Source organism: Anguilla anguilla, chromosome 8 (genome assembly GCF_013347855.1).
Source record: "Anguilla anguilla isolate fAngAng1 chromosome 8, fAngAng1.pri, whole genome shotgun sequence".
NCBI lineage: Eukaryota > Metazoa > Chordata > Actinopteri > Anguilliformes > Anguillidae > Anguilla > Anguilla anguilla.
The window spans coordinates 39,877,856-39,904,896 of record NC_049208.1 but is presented as its reverse complement, the minus strand read 5'-3'; the positions used below and the strand labels follow the sequence as shown (position 1 = coordinate 39,904,896).

Below are 27,041 nucleotides of genomic sequence, written 5' to 3'. Positions count from 1 at the left end.
TGGCAGACGCTTTTATCCAAAGCGACGTACAAAAAGTGCATTTCATGGTCATAGACAACTACTAAACACAGGTTCAGTAAGATACACCAGAGAAGATACTCAGCACCTGGCGATGTCTGTGGATCACAGACGTCCAGCAGTTATTGCATGCAAAGGATATGTGATAAATTACTAAACATGACTACTTTCAATTATGTTAAATGAATATGTCCCAAACATTATGGTGCCCTGAAATGAGGGGCTATGTATAAAAAGTGCTGTAATTTCTACATGCTGAAACCAAGATAATAAAAACTACCCTGAAATAAAAGCTGAGAATCTGAACACATGAATTGTTTTATTACAAATCTAAAATTGTGGAATACAGAGCCAAATCAAGAGAAATATGTGTGTCCCAAGCTTTGTGGAAGGCACTGTAGTTTATGTACTGTATTTTGAAAGAATTGTTTTATGAAGTGGCATATTCCTTTTTTCCAATTTGTTGGAATCGCAGACACAATGATTTCTGTATATTCAATGGCAAAGTATCTGAGTGTTAGTATTATAATCCTCTCATTGTGTAACAGTCACATGGATAGTATATGGTAATGATATTACTGACTTAATAATAAATAGTAACATTATTTATATGATTTTCTTACACTCACTGGATCTGTTAAACTGTCAAAATTTAGTTTAATAAAACCAAAAAAACAAAAAACAAATATGTTACTCTTCGCTCCATAATTTTTGATAACTAATGAATGTATCGAACATATGACATTGACTGACATTGTCTGTATAGACTGAAATATGTGGTTGCAAGGCCTTTCTTTGTAATTGATTTTTTTTACATAGAGTCATACTTGGCCAAAGTAACCTGTTTCAGCTGTTTAATATAAGTCATGTTTTAAGAATATCAAGTGACAGCTTCAAACTCAATTTATTTGTGCCACGTGGTAGTTGCTGAATGTAGATGGCAGAGCCTCATGCAGGTTCACATTATGTTGTATTTGCATTCATGTGAATTGTTTGGTGTGCTCCATCATTTCAGAAATTTATTGGCACACATTATTATGCATGGAACTTTACTGGGTCAGATACTCGTATGGCTGATATATAAAGCTTATGATACCATGAGGTCTGTGGTGAGAGTTGGGTATTGTGCTCTTTTTGTTATGGTAGCAATATGAATTTGTCATATCCTTTTAGCTTAGCACCGAACACTGTGGGTTGATGCCTGGAGGGTAATGTGACGCAAATCTTGCTTGTTCGATGCCTTATGTAATTCAAGTGAAAAGACTGAGCCAACAACTAAAATAAGGACCAACCGAGCAGCCGTCATCACTGAACATGCGTTCTGTTTATTTAAAGCCTGTTATTAATTTGCAGTGGGGAGTGAGTATATATTGAAAAATGAAGCTAAATCAGGAGGCACATTCTAACAGGAATTAGAAGGATTTTGCAGGATACTGTTTGTTTTCAGTGGTTTACCATCTTCACTATGTTTTCAAAAGTTCTTTGTTCGAAGAGGACAGTGTTGTCACAGAACTTAAGCCCTCCAAGAGCCTAAGCTGTTGGGGAATTTTTTTTAACCAGATGTCAAGCCTTCAACAGCTCGGTTGCCTTTTCAGAGTATCTATAGCACACCGTTGTCTTAGACAGCTTTAGTAGTGGCTGTAAACAAAATAAAGTAAATTTTATGCCAAAATGTGGCCAACTTTCTGATGTCGTTTATGTATTTATTTGTTTATTATTTCTTTTTTATTGTCAGTTGACTGCCTTCAGACCATATCTTTCGGGAGTGGTTTTATGATGGATGTCTCGTTAACACTGTTGCCAGGCAGCAGAGGTACGTTGTTTACTCTTGCCCTCTGTCTCTGTTTTCTCCTTCCCTTCCCTTTCTCCTGTTGTGCACCGCTTGTAATGTACATGACAGATAGGCTTTTGATTATGTTTTGGTTTCACTCGAGGTACATTTTACATTTGTTCATGCTCCCTCCATTTTCTCTCCCAATTTGGAATGACCAATTGAGTGCATCTCAATTTACTACATCTGCTGCAATCTCCACTGCTGATGCAGGAGAGTGTAAACAAGCCCAGACTCTCCTCTGATGTATGTGATGCACCAGCTGCTTCTTTTCAGACCACAGCTCACGAGTCAAGCTCAGACAGACACAAGTCACTTCATGCGCAGCTTTAGTAAGCAGAACAAAGGTGCCCGGTTGACCAGTGGGGGTCGCTAGAGAGCGGTTGCCCTCCTTAACCTTGGGCGATGTTACCGCCAGTCATGCGTCACCCTGTGGGGCTACCAGCCGCAGTCGGCACTGGAATGATCAGGATCAGGATTGTGGGGGCCCTCCATGTAGGAGGACAGTGCCTTGACAGCTAGAACCAGCCTTGTTACATTGCTTAGCTTGATGTGTGTAACACAAAGACTTGATGCGATTCCAAATTCTCTGCTTTCCCGGATTATTTCAGTCTCGTATCCTAAATGTTAATATTTTTAATACATTAATTTCATTTATTCGTTTATACAGTTGGGCGTATGCTTAAGCTAATCAGGGTTCAACAATAGCGCTTAACCGAGGCAAGTAAAAGAAAGTGACAAGTAAAACTGCTTGTCCGATTTGGCAAGCGACAAATTTGGCTCTAATTCAACATTTCAGTTTGTTAAAATTTCTGATTGGGGCTGCTGAGCTGGTATCTAAGCAGTTTTATGTGAGATAAAAAAGGGAAGATTTCTATGCTCTTAATTTGGCAGGTTCATTTTTCCCTTATGTGGGCAAGTATAAATAAGTTTGGGCAAGTAGAATTCTTTCCCAAAACCCTTAAAAAGAAAAAAAATGACCCGTGGCTATTTCTAATGAACTAATTGACCTTTCTCATGGGTAAAATAGCACTGTAGGATTTGAACCTGCAACCTAGTTTTAAGCCCTGTTCCCTAATGGCTGTACCACACTGCTTCCCCTTTCCATTGCTTTCCCTTTTTTGCTGCCCAAAATGGACCCAGTAAGTATCCCCCCCTCTCCATCTTTCCCTCTCCAGCTCTTGCTGTAGCAGCTCCCTAGTCTTAAGTCTTTAAACCTGATTGTGCAGTTACTAAGAGCAGTGTTGGGCTGCAGGGACATGGTACTGATGATTTTTGTGATTGCAGTTCCCATTCTGGCCTGTGGGGGCAATGATAGCAAGGTTTATCTCTACGTGCAGCGCGATGGAAAGGTAATCACCACCAGCCACCTCTGTGTGGGAGTGAAAGCACAAAGAGACGCTTGTTCAAATGGAAAAAGGCCCAAAAGTTTAACCTCATGTTTATCTCTCTCGTTTTTTAAGTTTGAGAAGGTCCACTCGTTACATGGCCATGAGGACTGGGTTCGAGGAGTGGAGTGGGCCACTAGGGGTGAGCTCTCTGTGTGTTTGTCGGTCCATGTGTCCTTGTGTCTGTGTGTTTATCTGTCTGTCTGTCCGTTTGTGTCTGTGTTGTCTGTCTGTCGGTGTGTGTCTGTGTTATCTGTCTGTCCGTGTGTGTCTGTGTGTTATCTGTCTGTCCATGTTGTCTGTCTGTCCGTGTGTATCTGTGTTGTCTGTCTGTCCGTGTGTATCTGTGTTGTCTGTCTGTCCGTGTGTATCTGTGTTGTCTGTGTGTCTGTCTGTCCATCTGTGTCCGTATGTCTGTCTGTCTGTGTGTGTCCATGTGTCTGTGTGTTCATGTGTCTGTCTGTTTGTGTGTGTCTGTGTGTCTGGCCAGCTCTTCCTGGGCTACTGCCTCTTCAGAGGCCTGGACTTTGCAGTCACTCTAAAGTCAAACAAAGTGCAGGGGCCCAGGGTTGATCAAAGACGTGCCGAGCTGGTCAGTTGCCATGTCGCCTGGGTTTGCATTCAACAGATTTATTCTCCTACCTTGCGGAGACATTTATACAAAACTCTGTCTGGAAAAAAAATCTTACGCTAGATTCCCCCTCCCCATAATCAATGCAAAGACATGTTAATGCAAACATGCAAAAGAACCCTTATTTGTTGCAGACTTGGATACTTTGATTCAATTTAATTTTAAGTCTTTACATAATGCACGAAACAGGCTTCTGCTCTTACCCAAGACGCGATTCTCTTTACCGTATGAAATATTGAAGGCAATGTGAAGGATGTGCACCGCCGCAGTCGCTGATCCAGTGCTTATCTTTGGCTTTAAAAACCGTGCAGATGGGGACATTTTATTGGCAAGCTGCGCACAAGACTGCCTGATCCGAATATGGAAGGTCTTCGCAAAGGAAGAAGATGGCGGCAACGCTCAAGATGCAGACGCCATTAAACTGACGGAGGATGTTTTTGAGGTGCAAAGAAATGGTGAGACTGCTTTAGCGGCACTTTGGTTTTTTTTTGTTTTTTGCACTTGCCATTGTGCTGAACTTAATTTTCACAACGTTACATCAAAACCGATGTGTAATGAAATGTAACAGCCATTAATCCAGTTGTTTTAAATGAAAAAAATAAGTCTAGCGTTAGCCAGCCTGATACATTTCTCCTGTTTTGTTCTTCATAGCTGTTGGGCATTTCAAAGGCCTCCTCACTGTTTAAAGAATTTGAAAATATTGGCGGTTAAACCATATAAACAGTATCGTTAATAAATGGTAATGCTGGGTTATAAACCTAGGGTTATGTTTTGGAAATGCAGTGTAGAGCATTATATGGACTCTACCAGTGAACCCAACAGCAAAGCCCCAAATAAACCCTATCCAGCCATACCCATCTTTCTTTGACTTCATGTGTTTTAGCACAGTGGGGAAACAGTGGGAGCACAGTTAAGGGTACATTTTTAGGAAGCAGTAACTTTAGAAAACGGGACAAGCTTCTTTTTCACCCGAGGCATCTCCAGCGGTGTAGCGTTTGAGCGCTCAGCGAGCCGGTTGTGGAACAGTGTCTGGACTCTGCTTTTCCCTCTGTGACTGCAGGTTCCTGTACACGCTTTGCCGTAACCCTGGAGACGGTGCTGGCGGGCCACGAGAACTGGGTCTACGGAGTCCACTGGCAGCCTCCCTCCTGCCATGCAGGTAACGCAGCATGCTGTAGTTAGCATTCATTATGTCAACTTTAGCAGTTTTTGCTATGTTCTACTTCAAACTTGTGCGTCTTTAGTTGAGTTCCTGGCGAGTTCCAATTCAATAATGAAGTAACCTGCTGAGGCCCAGTTGTGCGCCTGTACAAATGGGCCTCAGCATGCTTTTTTCATTACTGAATTGGTCTGACATTAAATTAGTTTAATTTTAGTAAGTAACGTTGATGTTTTTTCATTTTTTATAGCATCCTACATTAAATATTAGTATCATATGCTTTCCCTCTCTCATTCTCACACACACACATACACATGTGCACGCACAAATATTTTTTTAATAATTGTATTTCACACAGTATTAATGTTGTAGATAAAGGATTGTCCAGCCCTGGCCCTATAGTGGCAAAACTCACAGACAGGCATGCTTGGAACTCAAATATAGCGCAAACATCACTGCTACATCAGTGTAGAAACAGGGCTTTTCATTCGTACTGGATCTTTCAAAGCTCAGAGTGACACTCCCGGTGCAGTGTCTGGCAGTTACAGAACAACCGCGTTCCAAAAGTTTGTGTGTAGAAAATGGCGGCCGCATTACCGCCGCTTGTTTCTCGGTCGTTGCAGCTGTGGTCGGCGGCGTGCCCACCGCGTGCCCATTTCTCCGCATGCAGCCCTTGAGCTCAGTCAGCCGCAGTTCTCTTCTTCCCCTGTAGGTGGCAGCGTTGTCGCACTGTTGTCTGCGTCCATGGACAAGACCATGATCCTCTGGGGCCCGGAGGAGGAGTCGGGGGTGTGGCTGGAGCAGGTCAGTAGAGGGGGGGATTCTCTCCCTGTCGTCGTCTCCCGGGAGATGGAAAGGACGCGCGTCCAACCCCCCACGCGGACGCGGTGTTGCGAGCCGTCGGGGAGCCGCGCGTCCCTCACGTCTTCCCAGCTCGCCGCTCCGCCCCCCGGAGGCTCGACCGCGCGCTCTTCCTCCCCGTCACTCACGGGGAAGGGGTGTAATTTTGCTCCGTGGCGGAAGCTCACGGAACCCGCCACGCTCTTCGCCGGCGCCGTATTTGCAGTCAGGGGTTGGCCGAATGGCTCGACCCGTCTGCTCGGCCTGAGACCCTGAGGCCCTGAGGCCCTGAGGCCCTTTCTCCCTTCCCGCAGTACTCCCGCACTTTGGAGGGCTGACGCCGTTTCTTCCAAGCGTCATACTTCGTTTTGTTTTTTTAAAAACTTTTTCAAAGGCAGCTGACTAAACGCGCTTTATTCTCACTAATTAGGCAGCGTTTTGTCCCCTGACGGTGTCGACGTTCGCTCTAAAAGCTATCTGCGTGGCGCGCGCTGTCGTTCCTGTCCTCGAATAGCGAGGCAGCTGCTTCTCAGGTTCTCGGGCTGTTGCCGTTTTCGGGGTGCGTGTTGTGACTCGGGGTGGGGGGGGGGCGTACGAGACCCCGCTCCTCCGGTAACGTTTTCTCAGTCAGAGCAGAAATCTGCTGTACAGCCAACACTTTGCTAAATTTAACCTGAAGTGTGCGAACTGGGAAACAGGGGCTTGGTGGGGTCCCGTCTAGGTTCAGAGTAAGCAGAGGTCCTTGTATGACCTAAGTAACCCTTTCCTTACACTCCATTATGGCAATTTACTGTACAGTGCATGCAAAGGTATGCTCTCTCACAAAGCATGTTCTACACATACAGTCAGAAGGCAGACTTGCTGTGTTTTGAAGTGAATTTGACTTCCCTGCTTTTTTGCATTAAAGGTCATCAGTCCAGCTGTGAAAACAGTGGCCCGAAGCTCTTTGTGAACATGATAAAATATAACAGTGGTTTGCATTTATTCTCTATATTGTACCTGATTCTGATCTTGCTGAAATATTCCTCTAAACGTATTGAAAATGCACTCTTAATAGCACAGAATGCACCGTGTGGTTTAGGGCAGAATATCAATAAGATAAAACATAGATATAGCCAGAATCATTAACTTTATAGGCTTCACTGTGCATATCGATTTAGAATCGCTTCCTCTAAAGAGAGCGGTTGGCAGAATGCTGTTGGAGGACCAGAAAACATCCCGGTCTGATCATGCTGTACAAAACCATGTTTTTCAGACTGATTCTAGGATTGGCTTGTAGACAAAAGTGATGTAGAGATTTAAGAGATTATGCTTCTCAAAACACATTTCCCCTTGCATGTTTTTGTTTTCAAGTAGCCTTTCACTAAAAAGTGTGTTTTTTTTACTGGACTAATGGACATTAGTTTCTTGTTAAGACCTGAGAATGAGTGCTTCTGCTAAATAACATTTGTCAAATAACACTCCCAAGATTCAATTGGACTGGAATCTTGAGGCTGCAAATTCAGTTCGCAAACAGTGGGGGCAACGGTTAGCCTAGCCTCATCTTTGTATCTTAAATTTTAATTCAATCTATTGAGCTGGCGAGATAAGAGGCAGAAAGTATAATTCGTAATATCCTTTCATTGCAGGGCTGTGCTGTTTCCAACTCTCACACACAAAAGGCCCATGCAAACCCAGAGAAAATGGCGGCGTATTGAAGGGACCATTAGTGAGGATTTGTGTGGCACTTTTCCTTCATGTGCAGAACACAGAGCCCGTTCCCTTTGATCTCCCTCACAGATCTCTCGTGCTCCTGTCCCTTGCTCGCAACTCCGGGCTGAACAACAAATGACCAGCATTTCCCTGCCTAATGAACAGATTTAAAAGCAATACTCTCGCCACAATAATTAGCCTAATTGGTCAAATTTAGCAGAGAGCTAGTAGCAGTGGGTAGCCAGAAAATTGCTGAGTAAAACGTATCTAATGAGTCACCCTTTCAGCTGGAACACTGGGAAGGACTTTAGGGCCGGCAGCTCTGATTCATCAAACCTGAACGATCGGCCATACATTACGGCGCACCTAGCACGCTTCACTGGGACAATAAAGACCGGCTGGCCACACTGGGCATTTATAAATCTGCCCAGGAAAGGCCAATGCGCCTCGTACTTCCAACCCCGTTCATTTTACAATATTTGACTTTTTAACGTACCATGTTAAATAAATGAATCTGCGTGTGGTCACCTGTAATAACTTTGCAAATGAGTTCGCACTCGTGTTTGTAACAGAAGCGCTGACGTCCCGAGGCACAGTTGTTGAATCCTAACTGGGGAGGAAAAAAATACTTTGCAAATAAATGAAACAGAAACAAACACGCACGCTGTTTTTTCCTGACGTAGAGTAATCTATAAATAAGTAGTATATTAGAAAGCTTGGTTGTCTTTGTCAGTTCTATCAGCGTATTTCCGAGTTCCTTTGTTTTTAGAAGCCTTCATCTGTTAGAATAATATTGTAGTTCTCTCCTCACCAGGCACATATTTGTTCTGAAACGCGCTCCTCTATCTGTCCTGCCTGTCGCAGAGCAGTGAAATATGTCTCCTGTCTCCATGTCTCTTCCTCCCACTTACTGGAAAATGGCGATAACACTTGAATGCATTACAGATCCATATTGTTGGTTCCTCTCGTAAACAAGACGGAAAGCGGGATTTTTTTCCCCCCTATTTGTGCATGCTGCGTGATGCTTTGCTTTCACTGGTGTTCAAAGAATTCCAAATTACTTAATGTGACATCCTGTGCACTTGTGAAAGCAGTGATGAATCTGAGGCAGTCGTCAAGAAAGCTTGTCGTCATTAGTTCTTTTTTCTCTGTTATTCATAAGACTGCTTTATCTCCAATTATTCTGTGAAATATGCAGAAAAGGAAGCAACAATGCAAACAGCAAAGGATTGTGGGTACACTTAAGTGACCGCTGTTGAAGGTAATGATGCACGGATTTAGAGAATTAATTAACAGCCAATGTAATCCCTGAGGCACTGGGGTAAGCATGAAGTATCTACAGAAAGGAGCTTTGGACACGGTATATTACACTGGTTTTTTGAGGCGTTTGTTACAGGGATTTTGGAAAATGAGGCCTTAACTCTTTAAGGAACCTTTGCGGAATATACTTTTGCTTCTCCTGGGTCTTAATTGGGTTTGCTTGACACTGAAGTGGGTTGTCGTACAGTTCATGAAAGCATAAATAGTGAATAGAGCAAGCAAGCCATCGCCACAGCGCAGTACTCGTGATAAATCATAAAGTCAAAGCCATAGAGCATTCTGGGAAATTTAGTTGAGATTAATTGGGGGCCGCTGTTTCAATAAATGAGCGATTGTACTGATGTTTTTGTGCTCCCAGTGATACACCATGCTTAACCCTTTCAGATGTAAGATACAACTACGTGATTAGAATGTTCTTAACTGAACATTCTAATGCTGGTGTAACAATCACTACTGGTAATTCAAAGCAATGGAGTTCTAGAACATTGCAGAAAACCTACTCTTAAAAAGGGTTAAAAGGTTTGAGTGGAGACTCGGGTGTTCCTGACACGTTTTTGAATTACTAGCTTAGTTTAAAATCAATTTTTCATTTAGCGTCTATTTTGGATTTTTATCTGTGCAAAAATCATTTTATTTAAAATGCTGGGGAACTATCTTGTGCAAATGGAGATGGCAGCTATTTCTAAAATATGTTTAAAACTTTGGAAGTATTTCAGTTTACTAAACTCAATATGACTAACAGTAATAATTTAAAAAAACCTTCCCATGAGCTGAGAAATGTTAAGCTGGAACTGTCAGTTTTTACCAGAAGTGAACCAATTTTCAGTTGTTTGTTAAAAAGAATTAATTTTCTAAACGGTCTTTCTGGGAAAAAGATTTCTGGGAAATGAATCATTTAAGTAGATGATTTTAATTGTTAATTAGCAGTCGTACATAGTAACAGAGAGAATATGCAAATGAACAAAAAGCCTTCTTTAAAGACTTTATGTTGCTCCACACAAACTTCTTCAACATTCAAATAAAATGGGCTGCCAGGATACAGGAACCCATTTGTTTCACGGCATCTGCAGCAGAGTTATTTTCAGATAGTTAATAATAGTTCAATAATCCTTTTCTTAAGAATATTGTGTCTAAATTGGATTAATGCATTTGTAAATTTTACTGTTTGTACGACTGGTTCATACCAAATTGCGCTAATTTTGAATCGCTTTGTTAATCCAACGTTCTCTGTGGATTTACACTTCCCTTCAGTTTTGATTGCAAATCATCTTAATTTAACTATCAGTAATTCGAAGCATCTAATTAACATGTTTCTTTGTACTACTGATGGAAACATAGACAAACCATGGACAAACAAAACTGTGGAAACATTCAAACATTCTTTGGCAGGCGTTTTGCTTCATCTTATCCTATTTTTCACGCTTTCGAGACTGTGAATGACGAGCTTTCAAAGCGTACGGAAGTGTAATCCGGCCCTGGGTAGATTATTTTTTACCCTGGGCGTACTGTATGGATGTCATGCTGCCATAGATACCCCGTGCTATCTTCCAACCTGAGGCAGAACGTCTTATTTTTCTGCACTTGCGCCTCCTGGTTAGCCTGAATATTCATTTGCACACTCGCTTCACTGATCCATGGTAATTTGGTACTGTTTTTTTTCTGTCTCACCGGCTTAAATGCAGCACACATTTGAAGCCACATTAAATAAGACTGAGGGGCCTAAAGTGATGGCAGGTGATCTTGTGCAATGCGAGGGGGAGGTGAATCCTGGGAGGAACTGTCAGCGCCTCATCGTTAGGAGGCTGGATCCCGTGAGCGAGGCGACCGTGCGGGCCAGCCTGAGCGATCTCAGCTCCTTCCTGCCTGCGCTGGCGGGTTGGGTCGGTACAGAACTCATATAAATTTCCTCACTCCGTGTGGGAACACGTGGTTCTGTGTGGATTTAGTATAAACTCGTGTAGATGTGGGTTTTGTACAACTGTATGGGCAGATCTTTTGGTTGGCATGGATCTGTGTGGGCTTAGTATGCATGGTATAGTCCTAATTTGTGGGGACGTGTGGTTCTAGATGGGCTTCGAATATAACATATAGTCATGCCATAAAGGGACGGTTAGTCTTCCAAATGTTATCTTACTACAACATGATACAGTACAAAATGATTGCTTTTCTAATAGTTGTGTGTCTACTAAGAGAACACAAACACCCAAATTATTTGATAACTTCCATTTGGTGTTATTTATTTTTTACTTTTCTTAATTATTTGTCTTTTTCCTCAGAACTTGAAAACCTTGGTAATTAAGGCATAATGACATTGGAGGAAGAAACAGAGCCGAGTTTTATAGAGGAGACGCCATCCATTAAGATCTATTTAGATTTAAAATTTGTTAATTGGTGCACTAAAGCTAGCACGTTGCATCCTGGGATTTACAAATTGCATCTTCATTGAACGTAAACAACCAGTTTTTTTCCCTAATTAGACCAGTCTTTAATGATCTACCGATCCTCATCTGTGTGCCTATGAATGTTTCCATTGATACAAGGTCAGTAGAAGACAAACCACATTAAAGCACCCAGGAGCTGAAGTGTTAATTAAAGCTTAGAGTTTAAACTTCTTTATTTTTTATTCTTACTTTTCTGAGTACCAAAGAATTGAAGTAGTTTACAAAGTTGTACAGAGATGTGATGTAACGCTCAAGTTGCTAGCCCCCTGCATGCTACAGTACCTCTGCTTTAGCTCCCGTCTGCCGTGAGAAGGTCAAAGGTCAGACAGCCCGCGGCGGAATACCGAAACGCTTTTGCGCGAAGAGCTGACGGGGCGCGGTGTGCTCCCCAGGTGCGGGTCGGCGAGGTCGGGGGGAACACTCTGGGCTTCTACGGCTGCCAGATGAGCCCCGACGGGTCGATGATCATGGCCCACGCCTTCCACGGGGCGCTGCACCTCTGGCACCGCGACCCCGACCAGGAGGTGAGGCGCCAACGTCGACCGCCACCGGGACCGGCCGTCTGTCCGTCCGTCCGTCCGTCCGTTTGCTGTAGCGGGCGTTCAGGGCGTACGTGGAAGAGCGCTGGTTCAGGCACAGTTTGAGGGGGGTCGCAGTGGAACATAGGCCCGGATGTAATCCAACCTGCTGTATTAGAGCTGTATTTTGTTCAATTTTCGTAGCACTTAAATGCTAATGATATTTTTTTTTTGGTTTGTTAATTTCAGCCTCTGCTTAAGTAAAATGCTTGGCAGAGTGCCTTCCTCAAAGTCAAGCCCAGTATCGACGAGCTTGTGCACTGAGGCTTAAGTATTTAGACCTGAATGCAAGCAATCATTTTTGGCTGGACCGCAACAGCGGGGCCAGCCCTGCAAACACGAATGTCTGTGACTGAGTGACCGAGTGATCTGACTGAGTGAGGAAGTTACACCATTGGTCGGCCGAGTTATGAAGTTACACCATTGGTCGGCTGGATGAAGTGTGTTAGGTCCAGCCATATACTAGGTTTTGACCTGGTCTTGTTTCATCAATTTAAAGAAGTTTGTCCCGCCATTGTGTTTCTCAGAGGGAGTGGAGCCCGGGCGTGGTGATATCGGGGCACTTCAGCACCGTGCAGGACCTGAGCTGGGACCCGGACGGGGAGTTCGTCCTCAGCGTGGGCTCTGACCAGACCACCCGGTTGTTCACGCCCTGGCGACGGAAAGACCGGGCCAAGGTAACTCCCAACGCCGAGAAAAACCCTGACCCGCGTCCCGGCTCGGCGCAAAACGCTCAACGTTCCCCACTTCCTGTTTTTGTGTAGCGGAGAAAAAAAACTCAGACTCGTACGTTAAATGTTTGGCCTATTCTTGACAAAGCCTTGGTGCGTTAGAAGCAGTTTACATGCGCGATGTCATTGCTGCTGATGTGGAGAAGTGCTCCTCTCTTATCTTCCCCCCAGTTGAGAGTTATGTAGACACGATGAAAGTAGGTGTTGGCAGGCCTTTCTGATAGCTTATTGCTTTCGTGGAACAAAATTGCCTTTGTAATATGACTGTGGCCGGCGTGCCTTTTTAACGAGATGAAACGTTGAACCCGAATCTCGAGCCATTTCAGCGGTGTGGACGCCTGTTTTCTTTTTAGCGTCTTTTAAGGTAATTGCATTAATGAGCAGAGTGTTGTAAAACTGAGTTATTTTCCATCGTGCAGTAACAGTGTTTTGTGGAGAGTTCTGAGTGCGTTTAGCCATGGCACCAGGAGCAGAGCTCGTCCTCTGGGCCTCGTAGCGCGGTGGTTTTTTCCGTTCTCGTTTCGGCCGAAAAAGCGAAGCGCCCTTGACCCGGCCTCTCCGGTGGGATGTCCTCAGGTGACCTGGCACGAGGTGTCGCGGCCGCAGATACACGGCTACGACATGCAGTGCCTGGCCACGGTGGGCCGCTTCCAGTTCGTCTCGGGGGGCGACGAGAAGGTCCTCCGGGTGTTCCGGGCCCCCCGGAACTTCGTGGAGAACTTCAGCAACATCTCCGGGGCGTCCCTGGACCAGCTGCTCGCTTCCAGCGTGAGTCGCCACCGGCCTTCTGTCCCTCCCTCCCTCTCTCTCTCTCTCTCTCTCTCTCTCTCTCTCTCTCTCTCTCCTTTCTGTCTCCCTCTCTCTTTCTGTGTCTCTCTGTCTCCTTTCTGTCTCCCCCCCTCCCTCTGTCTCTCTCCCTTTCTCTCTCCCTCTCCCTCTCTCTCCCTCTCCCTCTCTCTCTCACTCTCTCTCCTCTCTGTCTCCCTCTCTCCCTCTCCCTCTCCCTCCCTCCCCCCGCCGGCGATACCAGGAACTTCCTGAAGGTGGAGCCCACACCGTGCTAACTGGAGTAAACAGGTCTTTGGGGTAGCGTTGTGTCAATACGTGTGCATCCAGACATGACATTACCCCTCTGTCTGGATGGACAAAAGTACATAAACATGAGATTTCCCCATTTGTTTTGTTACCCTTCGATATTATGTGAAAAACGCAGATCTCTTCCCCGTGTCACATGGGCGGAAGTGCTGCTGCACTCGCTCACTGCATATCAGCATCGCTGCTCCTCTGCCTCTACGCAGGACACTGCCGACCTGCCTGAAGGAGCCAGCACTCCAGCTCTGGGGCTCTCCAATAAGGCCGTGTTCCAGGGTAAATCTTAAACACAACTTCCTCTTATTCTGCTGCTTGTTTATGTATGGATGTACAGGAGGTAGACTGTGTGTCATGTGTCCCTTTGTATGTTTTTGATTGGTCCTTGCATTTTTGTGTGATGAAGGACATTTTAGATACTTTAAAAAAATTATAAATCTAAAAAAATGTTTTTTTTTTTCCTTCTCAATTCTCAGTTGGCACAAGGTATTCACAGACTAGACCAAAGAACCATGGTTTACATGTGGCTGGCCCAGCCAAGTGGTAGTCTACCGCTCAAACAAAGTTAGCTACATTAGCTAAGCTATTTACAAATTGAACTTGGAGAGATTTTGTTTGACTGTGAAGTCTGAATTGTATGTATCCAAGGCTGCATTTAGCCTCATTTTCAGAAGATCATCTAACGGTATTTGGTGAATGTGACATGAAGACAATGGTACAAGCATACGCCATTTTCAGTCCTTTTGATTTTTGTTGATTTGTTGTTGCTTTGAGGTCTTCTATCCACATGTAGTACAGTTATAGGAAGCTGTTCCCTTCTTTCCTTGAGCAGTGCAGTTTCAGCCTGCTTGTGTCATCAGAAATATATAAATATACATTTGAACAATCGGGTAATATACACACGCATACAACCTCCGGAGGCATGAAGTCTCTGTATAAGCTGCTTTGGAGTTACTTGAAGCATTGTTTCTTGCTTTAGACCACAAAGCTTCAAAAGTCCTGATAGTCTTCATTGTAAAGCAGGCAGGTCATGAGAAACTTATGTAAATATCTCAAATTTTCTTCATCATACACAAAAACTGTGTGGGCCAATTGAAAACATACGCCAAAACTGGAGGGAAAAAAAGAAAAACAAAAAAAAAAAAAACACAAGAACTCCCGTGAGTGCAATATCCTGTTAATTAGACACCTGTCTGAATTTAATCCTTTCTTAAAGCTGTCTCTGTGAAAGGAGAATGTTTCCATGAACACATTTCATCCTCTTATTACTAAGATGTTTGGAAAAACAAGCATGGAAAATATTTGGAAATGAAAATGAATAATGCCACAACTGGGAGTAGTAACGTTGAGGTCAGTAAGTGAGGTTTTCGTCTTTAGTATTCTAAAGTATTCTCCTGTGATTGACAGGTGACCTAATGCCCCAGAATAAGGGAGAGGAGGAAGGCTTCGGCAGTGCGTCTGACCAGTACGCCGAGTCCTACTTCCACCCCCTCACCCTCACAGGTAAACTGACCCTGTTCCACCCTCACAACACACACGGCTTACTGCTCGCACTACTATTATTTTTATATTCTTCTCGGAAAAGGGTGTGGCCGACGGATGGCTGAGTTCTTGCATTTACTCAAACTACCAAGGGTTGAAATGGTTACCCTGAGCTCTCTGTTGCTGTTTCTATGCTTATAAATGCATATATTAATATGCTTATAAATATTAGTGCTTCACATTGTAGCAAAGGCGAGAGTCTAAGTATTGTGGTTTAGCTTCACAGAGACGGCAAAGCTAAACGCAAAGTCTTAAGGCTTAGCGTCGTAGTGATGGTGTATCTGCCTTGCCCTTCTCTCCTTTCTCCACTTTCCGCTGAACTCTACAGAAGTTAACAGTAAGCTCAGCCAATATGGTATAAATATTATTCCAAAAAAAAAAATGTTAGTCCCAGAGTACCAATTTAGCCACCCCTGGTAATTTTATTTATTTATTTTTATAAAATATTGGTGCACAATGTGGGGATGAACATGGTGCGCCTAATGTGGAGCTGTCCAATTCCCACACTAGTTTATAATATCAGGAGGGTGTAAACATTTGTGGTGTTACCAGCCTGCTTCTTTTCACACCGCAGCCCACAGAAAAGCTTGAATAGGGTGGAGTCGGAGGAAGACTTTCATATGCGACATACGCAGCAGTCCACGGGCACCCGACCGACCAGCAGCGGTTGCTAGAGCCCGATCAAACACGCGTCCTTTACCTCCCCATACCCAACGCAGTGCAGTCACCAGCTGCTGTGGAACTGTCGTCCACAGTCGGCACTGGCACGGTCCTGATTCAGTCCGAGACTGAGGCTCGTCCGTTCACCGCAACATGGTGCCTCAACCAAATAAGCCACCCAGCAGGCCTCACCCCCTGGTAATTCTAATTGGATGGAATGTAGCCAACCAGCATATGGCTTAAATTGATATGACGCTGTTACCAAGAATAAGTCGTGCGTGGTTTGTGATGACAGTCTTTCGTCAAAAATTCTACAAATCGTCTCTGGAGCCTCCCAGTTCTCCCAGTCTCCATCTGGTCAGATAAGCAATGATAATATTCTGCATTTGTCATAAGCAGCTATTAGAGGCTGCTTTTGATGCTGAAATCTAGAAGTGGCTCATGAATCATGAATGTTTGAGACTAATGCTGTTAGTGGAATAGCGATGGGTCGGGGTGTGAGCTTTGGGGGTGGGGGTAGTTGTGGGAACTGTGTGCCTTACCCTCTGGGCTTGTGGTGGTGATTGCCGTCAATGCGATTGAAAAAGTTATTTAATCCGAAATAATAATTAGGACGAAGGCTTATATAATTGCAAAGTTAAAATATTGATGACTTTAGGCTATGGAGAAAGCAATAAAGCGAGCTGAACGTTGTTAACAGAATGATGTGGCTCTGCTGATTTAGGTTGAGGGGGGAAAGGAGGAACTAATTAGGGAAAAATGACAAGAAGGGGATACATAAATCTGGGGAACGTGGGTCCTCTATCAGGTTCCAGAAGCGAGCAGGAAACCATTACGCGATTGGTTTTTATGTCCTCTGCAGTGACTAGAGTTGGCAAAGATAGTCAAGGGTGAATCTGATTGGTAGCGCCTCTTAATCACAGACGTTGTAAATTTTAGATGAATGCCCCATTGTTTGAAATGGCTCCCAGGAAAATTTCGGGATATAATTTGAAACTGAACACTGCGGCGCACTGTTTTAATGAGAACTTGGTTGGTTATTTCAGCTTGCGCGTGTCCGTGCTCACTGTTTCGCTTTTGTGTTGATGTGTGCGTCCGTGTGAGTGTAGCATGTGCACTGTATGCCGGGTTCTGCGTATCATTTTGTGCGTGATTATATTCATGGTTTTTCTGTGTGGATATGTGTGTGTGTGTGTGTGTGTGTGTGTGTGTGTCTGTGCATCATGTGTTGGTGTTTCTCTGTGCACGTTTCGTTTGTATTTTGAGTGCATGCCTGAGTGTGTGCTCACTGCAGAAGCTCTGACAGTCTATGTGTACTGACAGAGCCTCCCCCCGAGGACCATCTCCTTCAGAACACGCTGTGGCCCGAGGTGCAGAAACTGTGAGTCTCCCCCCCCCCTGTTCTTTTGGCAACTCTGTGTGAATGTGAACAGCAGGGTTTTGTGTTTGTGCAAGGCCCGGCCACTGGCTGCTGCCAGTGATGAAACGCTTGCTTTAAACGGTTTCAGAGTTTGCAGGAGCCCCACTGCCATAGTGTATAGTGAATGTTTAAGTGATCCCTCTGAGATGGCCGTTTTTACAAGGATATTATTTAATGAAACAGAATTAGCAATGTAATTGTTTAGAGAAAACTGTGAAATGTTCCTCCCCTAGTACTAATGTGAGTAGCCAAGAGCCAAGCTACTACCCATGCACCCATATTTTTGTTCAGAGTTGTAGTACTGTATAATACTGGAATCTTATTTCTGTATTACTTATGTTACTTATTGCTTTTTTCTCAAAATCATAACCGTGTTAGAAGTGCATCCATATACAGAGAACGGGCTGAAAGAAGGACGCATTCACTTTCAAAGGTGGGCAGGTGTGTTGTCCATAGCAGTGTAATGCAAATGGATATAAACAGCTTCCCAAGCTCAGGGCTTGGCTGGAGAACCACCAGCCTTCTGCAGCTCTAGATGGGCGGAGGGGGGGCGGGGGCAGGACAGGGGGTCCCTCTCCCCAGTGTATGAGAGCAGTGAATTACAGGTCCTGTGAAAGTACTCTGAATCCCCCGCCCACTGTGCGTTGAGGTTGTCGTATGGGCAGGTCCCGATGCCGGAGGTGCCGCGTAACATGAATGGTAATAGGGCCCTCTGTGAAAGCCGTGCACCTGTGCAGATTTATAGCGACAGTGCAAATAAGCTATGACCTTTCTGTCCTTGCGTCGGGTAAGCAAGCAATCACGCTGCAATCGCGCACTTGTCAGCGGGCGCTTCTTCAGTCCATCCAACCGTCTTATGTGATTTCTGCGATCTTGATAATGAGCGTTGAAGTACCCCTCCCCTTCCCCAAATGGCGTCTTTTCAGCGGCTTACAGCCGTGACAGGAAACGGCGAGGTGCGTCCCTCCGGGGCCGACGGCCCTCCTGTCACGTCTGAACAGCTCTCGTCAGCGAACGCGTTTCTCGTCTGAGCGCTCGTCCCTCTCCTCCTCCTCCTCCTCCTCGCAGGTACGGACACGGCTTCGAGATGTTCTGTCTGGCCTCGGACAGCCGGAGGACGGTCGTCGCGTCGGCCTGCAAGGTACAGTAGCGCAAGAATGCGTACGACGGCCCATTTTTAATTAAGTGAAATTAAAGTTGTATTAAGTGAAAATGTCACGCTCAAAAAGTAACCAAATCAGTGATTTGAGCCTCTTATATTTATTCTTTATTTTTGAATTGTAATTGTTTTTGCCAGGTAAACTCACAAGTCATACTCATGCACAAGTCTCTCGGCAGCTCTCTAGAGGCTTGCTCTCTACACAGGAATTTTGCAAGCAAGTTGAAATGCTTTGTTGTCTAAATAAATTTTTGCTTCTTCGGTTGATATCTGTGTTCATCTACTTTCCCCATGAATATAGAAGCTTGGTTGGAGTGCTATAATGTAAAACAGAGAGGCATTGTCAGTATGGACAGTTAGATATCAAGTATTGATACAGACCCCAAAAGTTCCATATTGTCTGCCCAGTTTTTTTGTTTGTTTGTTTTTTTTTTTTTTTTTGAATGTGCATCTGTATTTTGAAGGGCATTGTCCTGCCTTTGGCTGTGTGTGGCAAGAGCTACTGATTATACCCTTTTTTTAGATCTCAAAAATAAAGCCTAATTTGAACCCGGTTGATACTGTAATTTAAGTGCTCCAAGAAAATCCAGCCTTCTCCTATCAGCAGGGCGCACAATTATCTGTACACTGAATCTCTTTGCCCCCATGAGGACACTGTCTTGTAGGAGGTGCTGTCTCTTGTAAGATGCAGACTCCGCTGCGGCCATTTGCAAACCTTGTGGTACTTGCAAACGGAGCATGCTGGAGCTAGCCCCTGGTGGCCCCGCTACCTCATCTTGCCCTTCTGCTGGACTTGGCTGACATAAGACTTGTGTGGAACATCTCACCTAGACTTAGCAAGGTCATCACTGTAAAAGATGATGAAGATCATGAAAGTGTGCTGGATGGTGGAGGATTACTGTAAACCAGTTGGGGGGGGAAAGGGGGAATGTGTGTGATTCAGGCCCAGTCTATTTTAATCCAGCCTCTCACGTCATTGCTCTGTGCGGTGGGGGCTGCCTTATCCTCCCTCTGATCAGGAGATACCCGTAGGCCTAACAGTTAAGATCCGACAGGTTTCTCATGGTACTTAATCTGGAACTCAATTAAAACGAGAAATATTGAATTTTAATGAAAACTCATTTGGTATGTTACCGTTCAGCTTGTTAGATCATTAGATAAGCAGGAAATGTGATTCCGTTTTCTCGCAATAAACTTGATGCCGGTCTGTATGAATATGTAAACGTGTGCCAGGATTTGGGAACTTGAAACTCTTGGGAACTTTGGAAAGGGACATGTTTGAGTCAAATTTCCCTTTGTGGGATTGAGGCAGGTCGTGTCCCCCTCATTGAGAAACTCTTTCGTGTTGAGGCATCACTAAATAGGTGCCCACCTGACACTAACATCACATTTAGAAAACTAATCAGAAAGCAGTATTTGAAGGACCTGTTCAAACTTCTATCAGTGAAATGGTGTGTTTCCAATGGTGTGTCATTTACCATAGCTTTCCCGCCTCTGTTCAGTGGAGGTAACATTGTAGCGTCCAGCTTCTCTGGGTTTATAGTGTGCAGTGTTAGAGGTGAGTTGTAAAGTCAATGGCCCACCACTCGATACTTTATTTGATTTAAAATGAAAACAAAAACATTAGTTAATGTTTGTCGTCACAGAAGGCCAATCAACTGAACATCCACAGTGCATTTACAAGCTTGCAAACTTTAGCTGGGTAACTGCAAGTCAGCTAATGCCTAACTAGCCTCTTGTGAATGGTGTATATTAGCCTCGTTTGCATGTGAAATGAATTACGTTTGTCAGAAAGAAGCTATCTACAATGCTGCTCTAGAGTCTATGCTGATTTAATTCTCATAACTCACAAAACTGTACAGAAAAGTGCTCCCTCCCCCACCACAATATTTTCACCGTGGTTACACCTCTGTGAATATCAGTTGCAAGATCCCTTTAGAAACATAATTGTGCTGCTGAGAATCCACCACATTACCGTCATAATTCAAATAACTGAAAAAGGGAAGTTATTGTACAGTAAATTTACATTACATTACATTACATTACAGGCATTTGGCAGATGCTCTTATCCAGAGCGACGTACAACAAAGTGTATAACCATAACCAGGAACAAGTATGACGAAACCCCTAGAGAGAAGTACCGGTCCAAGTGCAGGGAACAACCGCATAGTTCAACTTGGACCCCGAAGGTTAAACTGATTAACACTAACAACGAGAACGGCAACAACGCAGTCTATGGAAAAAATACAAGCAGTAGTTAAGACGAAAGGACTTTCATAATTCATAATTTTGTTCCTTTGAGGAAAAACCAGCATTCTTTCCTGTGCAGCTGAATGCCGCGGAAACAGTCATCGCTAATTTGGTTGTCGCCTTGTTTTAACGAACGGTTTGTGTAACCGGCATGTAAATGTTAGTGGCATGCGTTTGTATTTATGCTTATTTCTAGAGACATCATAACTAGGCCCTGTCAAATAGCAGACTGTTGAGAATGGGTGATGAACCTTGTGCCAACTGAACAGATGCTGTGGAGCAATCATCGGTCATTTTATATAAAAGGAGTGCACAATCATTTCGTTCATACGTGTCTAAATCTATAAATCAAACTAACGCTGATTACCGTCGTTCGCAGGGGAAGCATTAGAGCAGTTGACAGCTTACATTAGTTGATACTTTAAACGACTTCAGCGTTGACGAGTTGTTGGCATAATGACTTTCAATCACAATAAAATAATTGCGGTGTGCAATTAGCTAGCAGTGCTCACTTTTATCGACAGAATAATAACACTTGTTTGATCGTTTCTGGACTGGGCCTTTGTTTTGTTCATCCCTTTTCAGTGGTGAAGTACTGCTTGCAACCAACCCACAAGCAGGTTTTGTTTGTGGAGAAAGATTACAGTACTGTAGTGGTAGAGTGGAACTCCCAACATGAGTGAAATCTACAGGATTTGGAATTTAGCGCACATATTGAGCGCTGCTTGGCTTGATCTGTGTTTTGCAAGCCTACGTGTTTGCTTCCAGGTGTCTCATATTGCTAATGACCCCTGCAGGTTCTCTGTGTGGCCCGACTGGGCAGTTTGCCCAAAGTGTTGTTTCGCCACATAAAAACAGCCTTTAAACAGGAACAGATTTTGAGCGTATTTTTTGGGATACCCACATGTTAGTAAAACAGATTTTCACTAGCGGAAATGTATTTTCATTGGGTCGGGCCGAGTTCTGTGTGATCCTTGCTGAAGCTTAGCTGCGATGCTGCAGAGATCCACTCTGCAGCGACGGGGAACCCCACAGTGTTCTGTGGGAGGACGCCCTGTGGAACGGGGGTACCGGCCGGGTTTAAACGGGGGTGCGCTCTCCACCCACAGGCCTCGAAGGCGGAGCACGCGGCCATCCTCCTGTGGAGCGCGTCCAGCTGGAGGCAGCTGCAGGCCCTGCCCCTCCACGCCCTCACCGTCACGCAGATGGCCTTCTCTCCCGACTCCAGCTTCCTGCTGGCCGTGTCCCGCGACCGCACCTGGTCGCTGTGGAGACGGCAGGGCCCCGCCCACGCCGACTCGGGTAAGCGAGCAGGCCTCCTTCTCCGATGGTCAACCTGGAAAGAAATCCAGGTGCAAAAGTGGCTGGAACGTGCCGGAAAGAAGGGGAGGAGCATTGCAGAGTAGAGGTTAACGCACCACAATGTTTATGAGGCGCTGTTGAACCCTTGAGCAAATGCCCTCAGATGCCAATGTAAACAGACAGTTAGACCCATGGGTTGCCAAATATGGAGGATTTAAAACTTGTTAAGCGAAGTTAAGTTGAGCGTGGTTGTTAAGCATACGTATACATGAGAGTAATGTGTTTGCAGGTGATACGTCATGTGCTATCGCTCTCTTGGACATGTGTATTACATATCCCTTACCTATTTATGGAAAAGAAATTCACTTGCGCACAGCAGCTGTGGTACAGGTCCCCCCCCTCTGTAATTTTATTCAGGTTGTAAATGGAAGCCTCCATTGCTGTGTGTTCTGTATTGAAAGCCGCAGTCTGTCCCTGTTGAGGTCGGAACCGCTCGAATTGGTTTTGACGTACCCGCGGCCTGGCAGACGAGGCGGGTTTAGGCCGTGTCAAACCCGATCAGGGGTCCCGCGCCGTACCGCCGCCGCTTCGCATCGGCTATGCCGAAATCTTCATCAGACAGCCCCCCCCCCCCCCCCCCCCCCCCCGGCGTCCCCCTAACCGGTTGAGACGAGCCAATCGGCGAGAAGGACCTCCGGCTCCGCCAGCTCCGGAATGTAGGCCCTTTCGCGGTATTGGCAGGTCGTCCGGGCTCCAGGCCGGCCTTTTAGTGGACGTCGGCTTCCATTAGGGCTCCGAGAAGCAGCCCCGGCAAAGACGACCTCGCCATTATTAAACCCGGAATGGCCCGGAGACCACAATGCCAGCGCAGCGACGCCGACCGAACGCAAACCGCACCGCAGGCTAAACTACGTCGGCTTCCTGAGAACTGGAGACGCTGTCGAGCGAGGCCCTGCTGTTAACAACGCGGCCTCAAGCCCTGACCCTTGTTTTATGTTGAAAGGAGCTTTGGGTGCCGTAACCAATCGCATCAGAGTTTATTTTCAGGCTGTTGTTCGTTCGTTCCTCCGCTCACATTGGTCAGGTTTTTTTTAATTTGCTTCGAAGCAGAGCCGGCGTTTTCCCTCCACGCGCACACGACCAAGAGCACGTCCGTTCACACGCGCATCATTTGGGCGTGCGACTGGAGCCCAGACAGCAAGTTCTTCGTGACCTCCAGTCGGGATAAAAAGGTAACGTGCGGTAGCGCTTGCTTCATGCATAACGGATGAGAGAGATGAACGTTTAGCCGTGTACATTTTCTTTAATATATTCTTCGTTTTAATACCATTGTCATAAAAGCCGATAAAATATACATATAAAAGCTAACTCTTTTTTTTTTTTTTGTTAGTTGTGAAAGTGCATTTTATGGCGTGGGGGAATGTAAGAGCATAAGAACACATAATGATGAGAATTGGCCATTCAGCCCCACTCGCCATTTACCACTAAACTGTCATCAACAACAGCGCATTCATTGTAAATATTTGGCCAATTTGAAGTCTGTTATAACCAGTATAATGGTAAGAGTGTTTGCGTTATTGTGACTGATGACAGAAGAAGTGATGGCGAGGCTGTTGTGCAGTGATTGATTGAGCTACTGGCTGCTCTCTGAAGCAGAATAAGAGGGGGTGTCAGTAATGTTCACATATTGGCATTAAGAGTAAATTGTGTGTTCTTGAGCTTTGGTTTTTTTTCTTCTCGTTTTAAGAATTGCTGATTCCAGTGGTGTGTGTGTGCTGAGATCACTGAGTGTATATACAGTGTATATAGACACAATTGAGCGTGCTGGTAAGTGTCATTTGATGAATGCTTTGGCAGGTGATCGTGTGGGGCGAGTGTGGCCCTGTGGAAGGCGGTGAGGAAAGCGGCCCGGTGGCTGTCACTCCCTGCTCCTCCATCCTGGATGTGGGCGACTCCGCCACCTCCGTCAGCGTCTGCCCCGTCCTGTGCCCAGACCACAGGTGCAGTTCTCAATGGCACCATCCATTTCCTGTCCCTTCCCTAGACCGTCAAAGCTAAACCAAGCAGTGCTACATTCTATCAAACCTAAACAAATCAGTGCTACATACTGTCAAACCTAAACCAAACAGGCTACATACTGTCAAACCTAAACCAAGCATGCTACACACTGTCAAACCTAAACCAAGCACGCTACATACTGTCAAACCTAAACCAAGCATGCTACACACTGTCAAACCTAAACCAAGCAGTGCTACATACTGTCAAACCTAAACCAAGCATGCTACACACTGTCAAACCTAAACCAAGCAGTGCTACATACTGTCAAACCTAAACCAAGCACGCTACATACTGTCAAACCTAAACCAAACAGGCTACATACTGTCAAACCTAAACCAAGCAGTGCTACATACTATCAAACCTAAACCAAACAGGCTACATACTGTCAAACCTAAACCAAGCACGCTACATACTGTCAAACCTAAACCAAGCATGCTACATACTGTCAAACCTAAACCAAGCATGCTACATACTGTCAAACCTAAACCAAGAATGCTACATACTGTCAAACCTAAACCAAGCATGCTATGTACTGCACTGTCAAACCTAAACCAAGCATGCTATGTACTGCACTGTCAAACCTAAACCAAGCATACTACATACAAATGAAAATAATGACATGATGGCGTACCTCTTTTCTTGAAGTTTGTCAGGTTCCTTGTGTGGAGAAAGCTTTATGAGGAGCACAGGTCACCACTGTGTTCTGCTGCGGCTAAAAACCTGATTGGAACATGACGTAATCACATTCTGAGCATTGTACAGTAAAATTGCCGATAGCAAAAATGATCAGTTTTCACAGTTCAGCAGTAATGGAGCAGGACATTTCATGTTTGTGTGTAATATACAGCATGTATGCGTCTGTGCGTGTGTGTTTGCGCGTGTGTGTGTATCTGCGTGCATGTGTGTGTTTATCTACGTGCGTGTACGTGCTTGTTCCCGTGCAGTTACCTCATGGCAGTGGGGCTGGAGAATGGGAAGATCCTGTTATATAAATGGAGGCGCATGACAGATCCATCCTCAGGAGACGACTGGACCAAATGTGGAGAAACAGACAACTTGTATCCTTATTTTAATCTCAACGTCAAACTAATCTTTCATTTAATTACAAGCATTGAGTGGCCACTTTGTGGGATAAAATTCTGTCCATAAATCCAGGGTCAATCTGTCCTTTTGAGTTTCTCTTTATAAAAATGCTACGTAAGAACATTGTAATATTTCGTATTTCGATAGAACTGTAGAATCTAAATCAGCAGAATGCTTAGATGTAAGTAAAGGATTTCAAATTATATCTAAATGCGGGATGTAACTTAAATACAGGACACTAAATTACACCTATATATGAGATGTTACGTTGGATGTGAAAATGGCATAAATTATAATTAAATTGAGTCGAGAAGTTAAGTGTAGGATAAAAAAAGAATTGAAAATATTAGATTTTTTTCTTATGAAAAAGAATAAGTAGTCATTGCCAACATCTGATCAGCGTGTGATAACTTCATCAAATGAGTAATTCTCCCTGACTTAATTTTAACATCTAAAAATTAGGATCTTTTTATAATAGTATTACGTACGTAGACCGCGATCAATGGCAAACAGCTGTCATTTCATTGTAATTATAAAAATCACTCTTCCTAATGTTTACTTCTTAAACCTGTTTGAAATTGACTGATTATAGATGATGCTGTCTTTTTTCATAAAAGCAAAATGCAATGCGGATGGTCAGCTTCTGTTAATACGTAAAGCATTGCTGAACACAGTAGCACAAATTTTAAATGGGATAAAGGGTCTTGTTGCGATGTTATTATAGCACACTCAGTATTAATACGCCCTTTTAGAAATGGCCTCTTCGTCTTCACATTGCCTATTTTGAGAAAAACCCAGATAAAAATTCTGAATGGAACATAAATAACTTAAAGCAGCATTTTAGGGCCGCATTAGGGGTGCAGTTTGCGGTCACGCACGAGGAGGCTTCTCCCTCATTATGTAACGAGGACACAGTTTAGGATGAATATTTCATAGCTCCTCTAAAGCTGCTCTTCCTGCTTTTCCCGCGGGTGGCCCAGCGGGCGGGTGGGGAGGGGGGGAGGGGGGGTGGAGGGGGGGGGGGCAGCGCAGTCTCTCCCCGCGGTGGTAAGGGCTCGCTCCGGCACTTCTGCGGCCTTTCTTTCACGGGGCCTGGCGAAACCCGGCCGTCCGGAGGCCCCGGACCCCCCGGCCGCGTGCCATGGGCCGCGACATTTCAAACAAACGCTCAGCGGCACGCCCCTTTTTTTACGGGGCTCGCCATTTCGGCCGCGCCCGTTGCTCATCCTCCCCGCCCGGCCGGGACCTTCCCCGTGAAAGGAAGTGTGCGCGCGGGACTCCTCCGGCGCGCCGCGCGGCCGACGCCCGCATTAAAAATGGATGGGGAGCCAGCTGCTCTCTGTCACGTCGGATCCCCCTCTGAAAGGTGAAGAGGAACTGACGCTGCGCACGCGACATTCTGCACGGAGACGTCCAACGCCGCGTTTAACGGGAGCTGGCGTTCGGGCCGGCGGGTTGTCTATCAGAAACGGTGCCGTGAACGTGTTGCCGTCTAAATCCAGGCGCCAAATGCAGCGCGTGCCGATCCCCCCCCCCCACACCACCTTCACTTTGGGGGCCGGCGTCAAAAAGAGGGCGTCTGTTTCGGGTCCGGCGTCTTTCAAACTGGCTGAAAGGAAACGGGCGTTCTGGGTTCTTCGGGTGAAAAATCCGAAAACACTGTGAAATGACAGAACAAGGCATGGAAATGTTGCTCGTCACGAGGTGAGAGTTTAAACTTTAAACTCTCACCTTTAAACTTTAAAGGGAGCAGTCACATACTTGTTTGTGATGCGGTGTGATGATGTTCTCGTTTTGCGGGAGCTGTGTGCTACGTGAGGCATACGGGGCCCTCTGTGCGTTCCTCTGC

General features: G+C 45.1%; 1 protein-coding gene across 2 annotated transcripts in view; it reads left to right on the top strand.

Moving 5' to 3' along the window:
- The window catches only part of elp2 (elongator acetyltransferase complex subunit 2), a 29,843-nt gene that overhangs the window by 2,195 nt on the left and 607 nt on the right, over positions 1-27,041 (top strand). Inside the window, exons 5-21 of one of the 2 annotated variants that reach the window (XM_035430701.1) lie at positions 1,754-1,831; positions 3,137-3,201; positions 3,313-3,379; positions 4,180-4,323; positions 4,929-5,027; positions 5,740-5,831; positions 11,713-11,844; positions 12,426-12,575; positions 13,206-13,397; positions 13,928-13,997; positions 15,126-15,221; positions 17,244-17,301; positions 18,409-18,481; positions 21,859-22,051; positions 23,162-23,283; positions 23,909-24,051; positions 25,054-25,167. In XM_035430701.1, the coding sequence (XP_035286592.1) occupies positions 1,754-1,831; positions 3,137-3,201; positions 3,313-3,379; positions 4,180-4,323; positions 4,929-5,027; positions 5,740-5,831; positions 11,713-11,844; positions 12,426-12,575; positions 13,206-13,397; positions 13,928-13,997; positions 15,126-15,221; positions 17,244-17,301; positions 18,409-18,481; positions 21,859-22,051; positions 23,162-23,283; positions 23,909-24,051; positions 25,054-25,167 (1,888 nt within the window). Of the gene's footprint in view, positions 1-1,753; positions 1,832-3,136; positions 3,202-3,312; positions 3,380-4,179; positions 4,324-4,928; positions 5,028-5,739; positions 5,832-11,712; positions 11,845-12,425; positions 12,576-13,205; positions 13,398-13,927; positions 13,998-15,125; positions 15,222-17,243; positions 17,302-18,408; positions 18,482-21,858; positions 22,052-23,158; positions 23,284-23,908; positions 24,052-25,053; positions 25,168-27,041 lie in introns of both variants that reach the window. The other variant, XM_035430700.1, reaches the window with a different exon arrangement.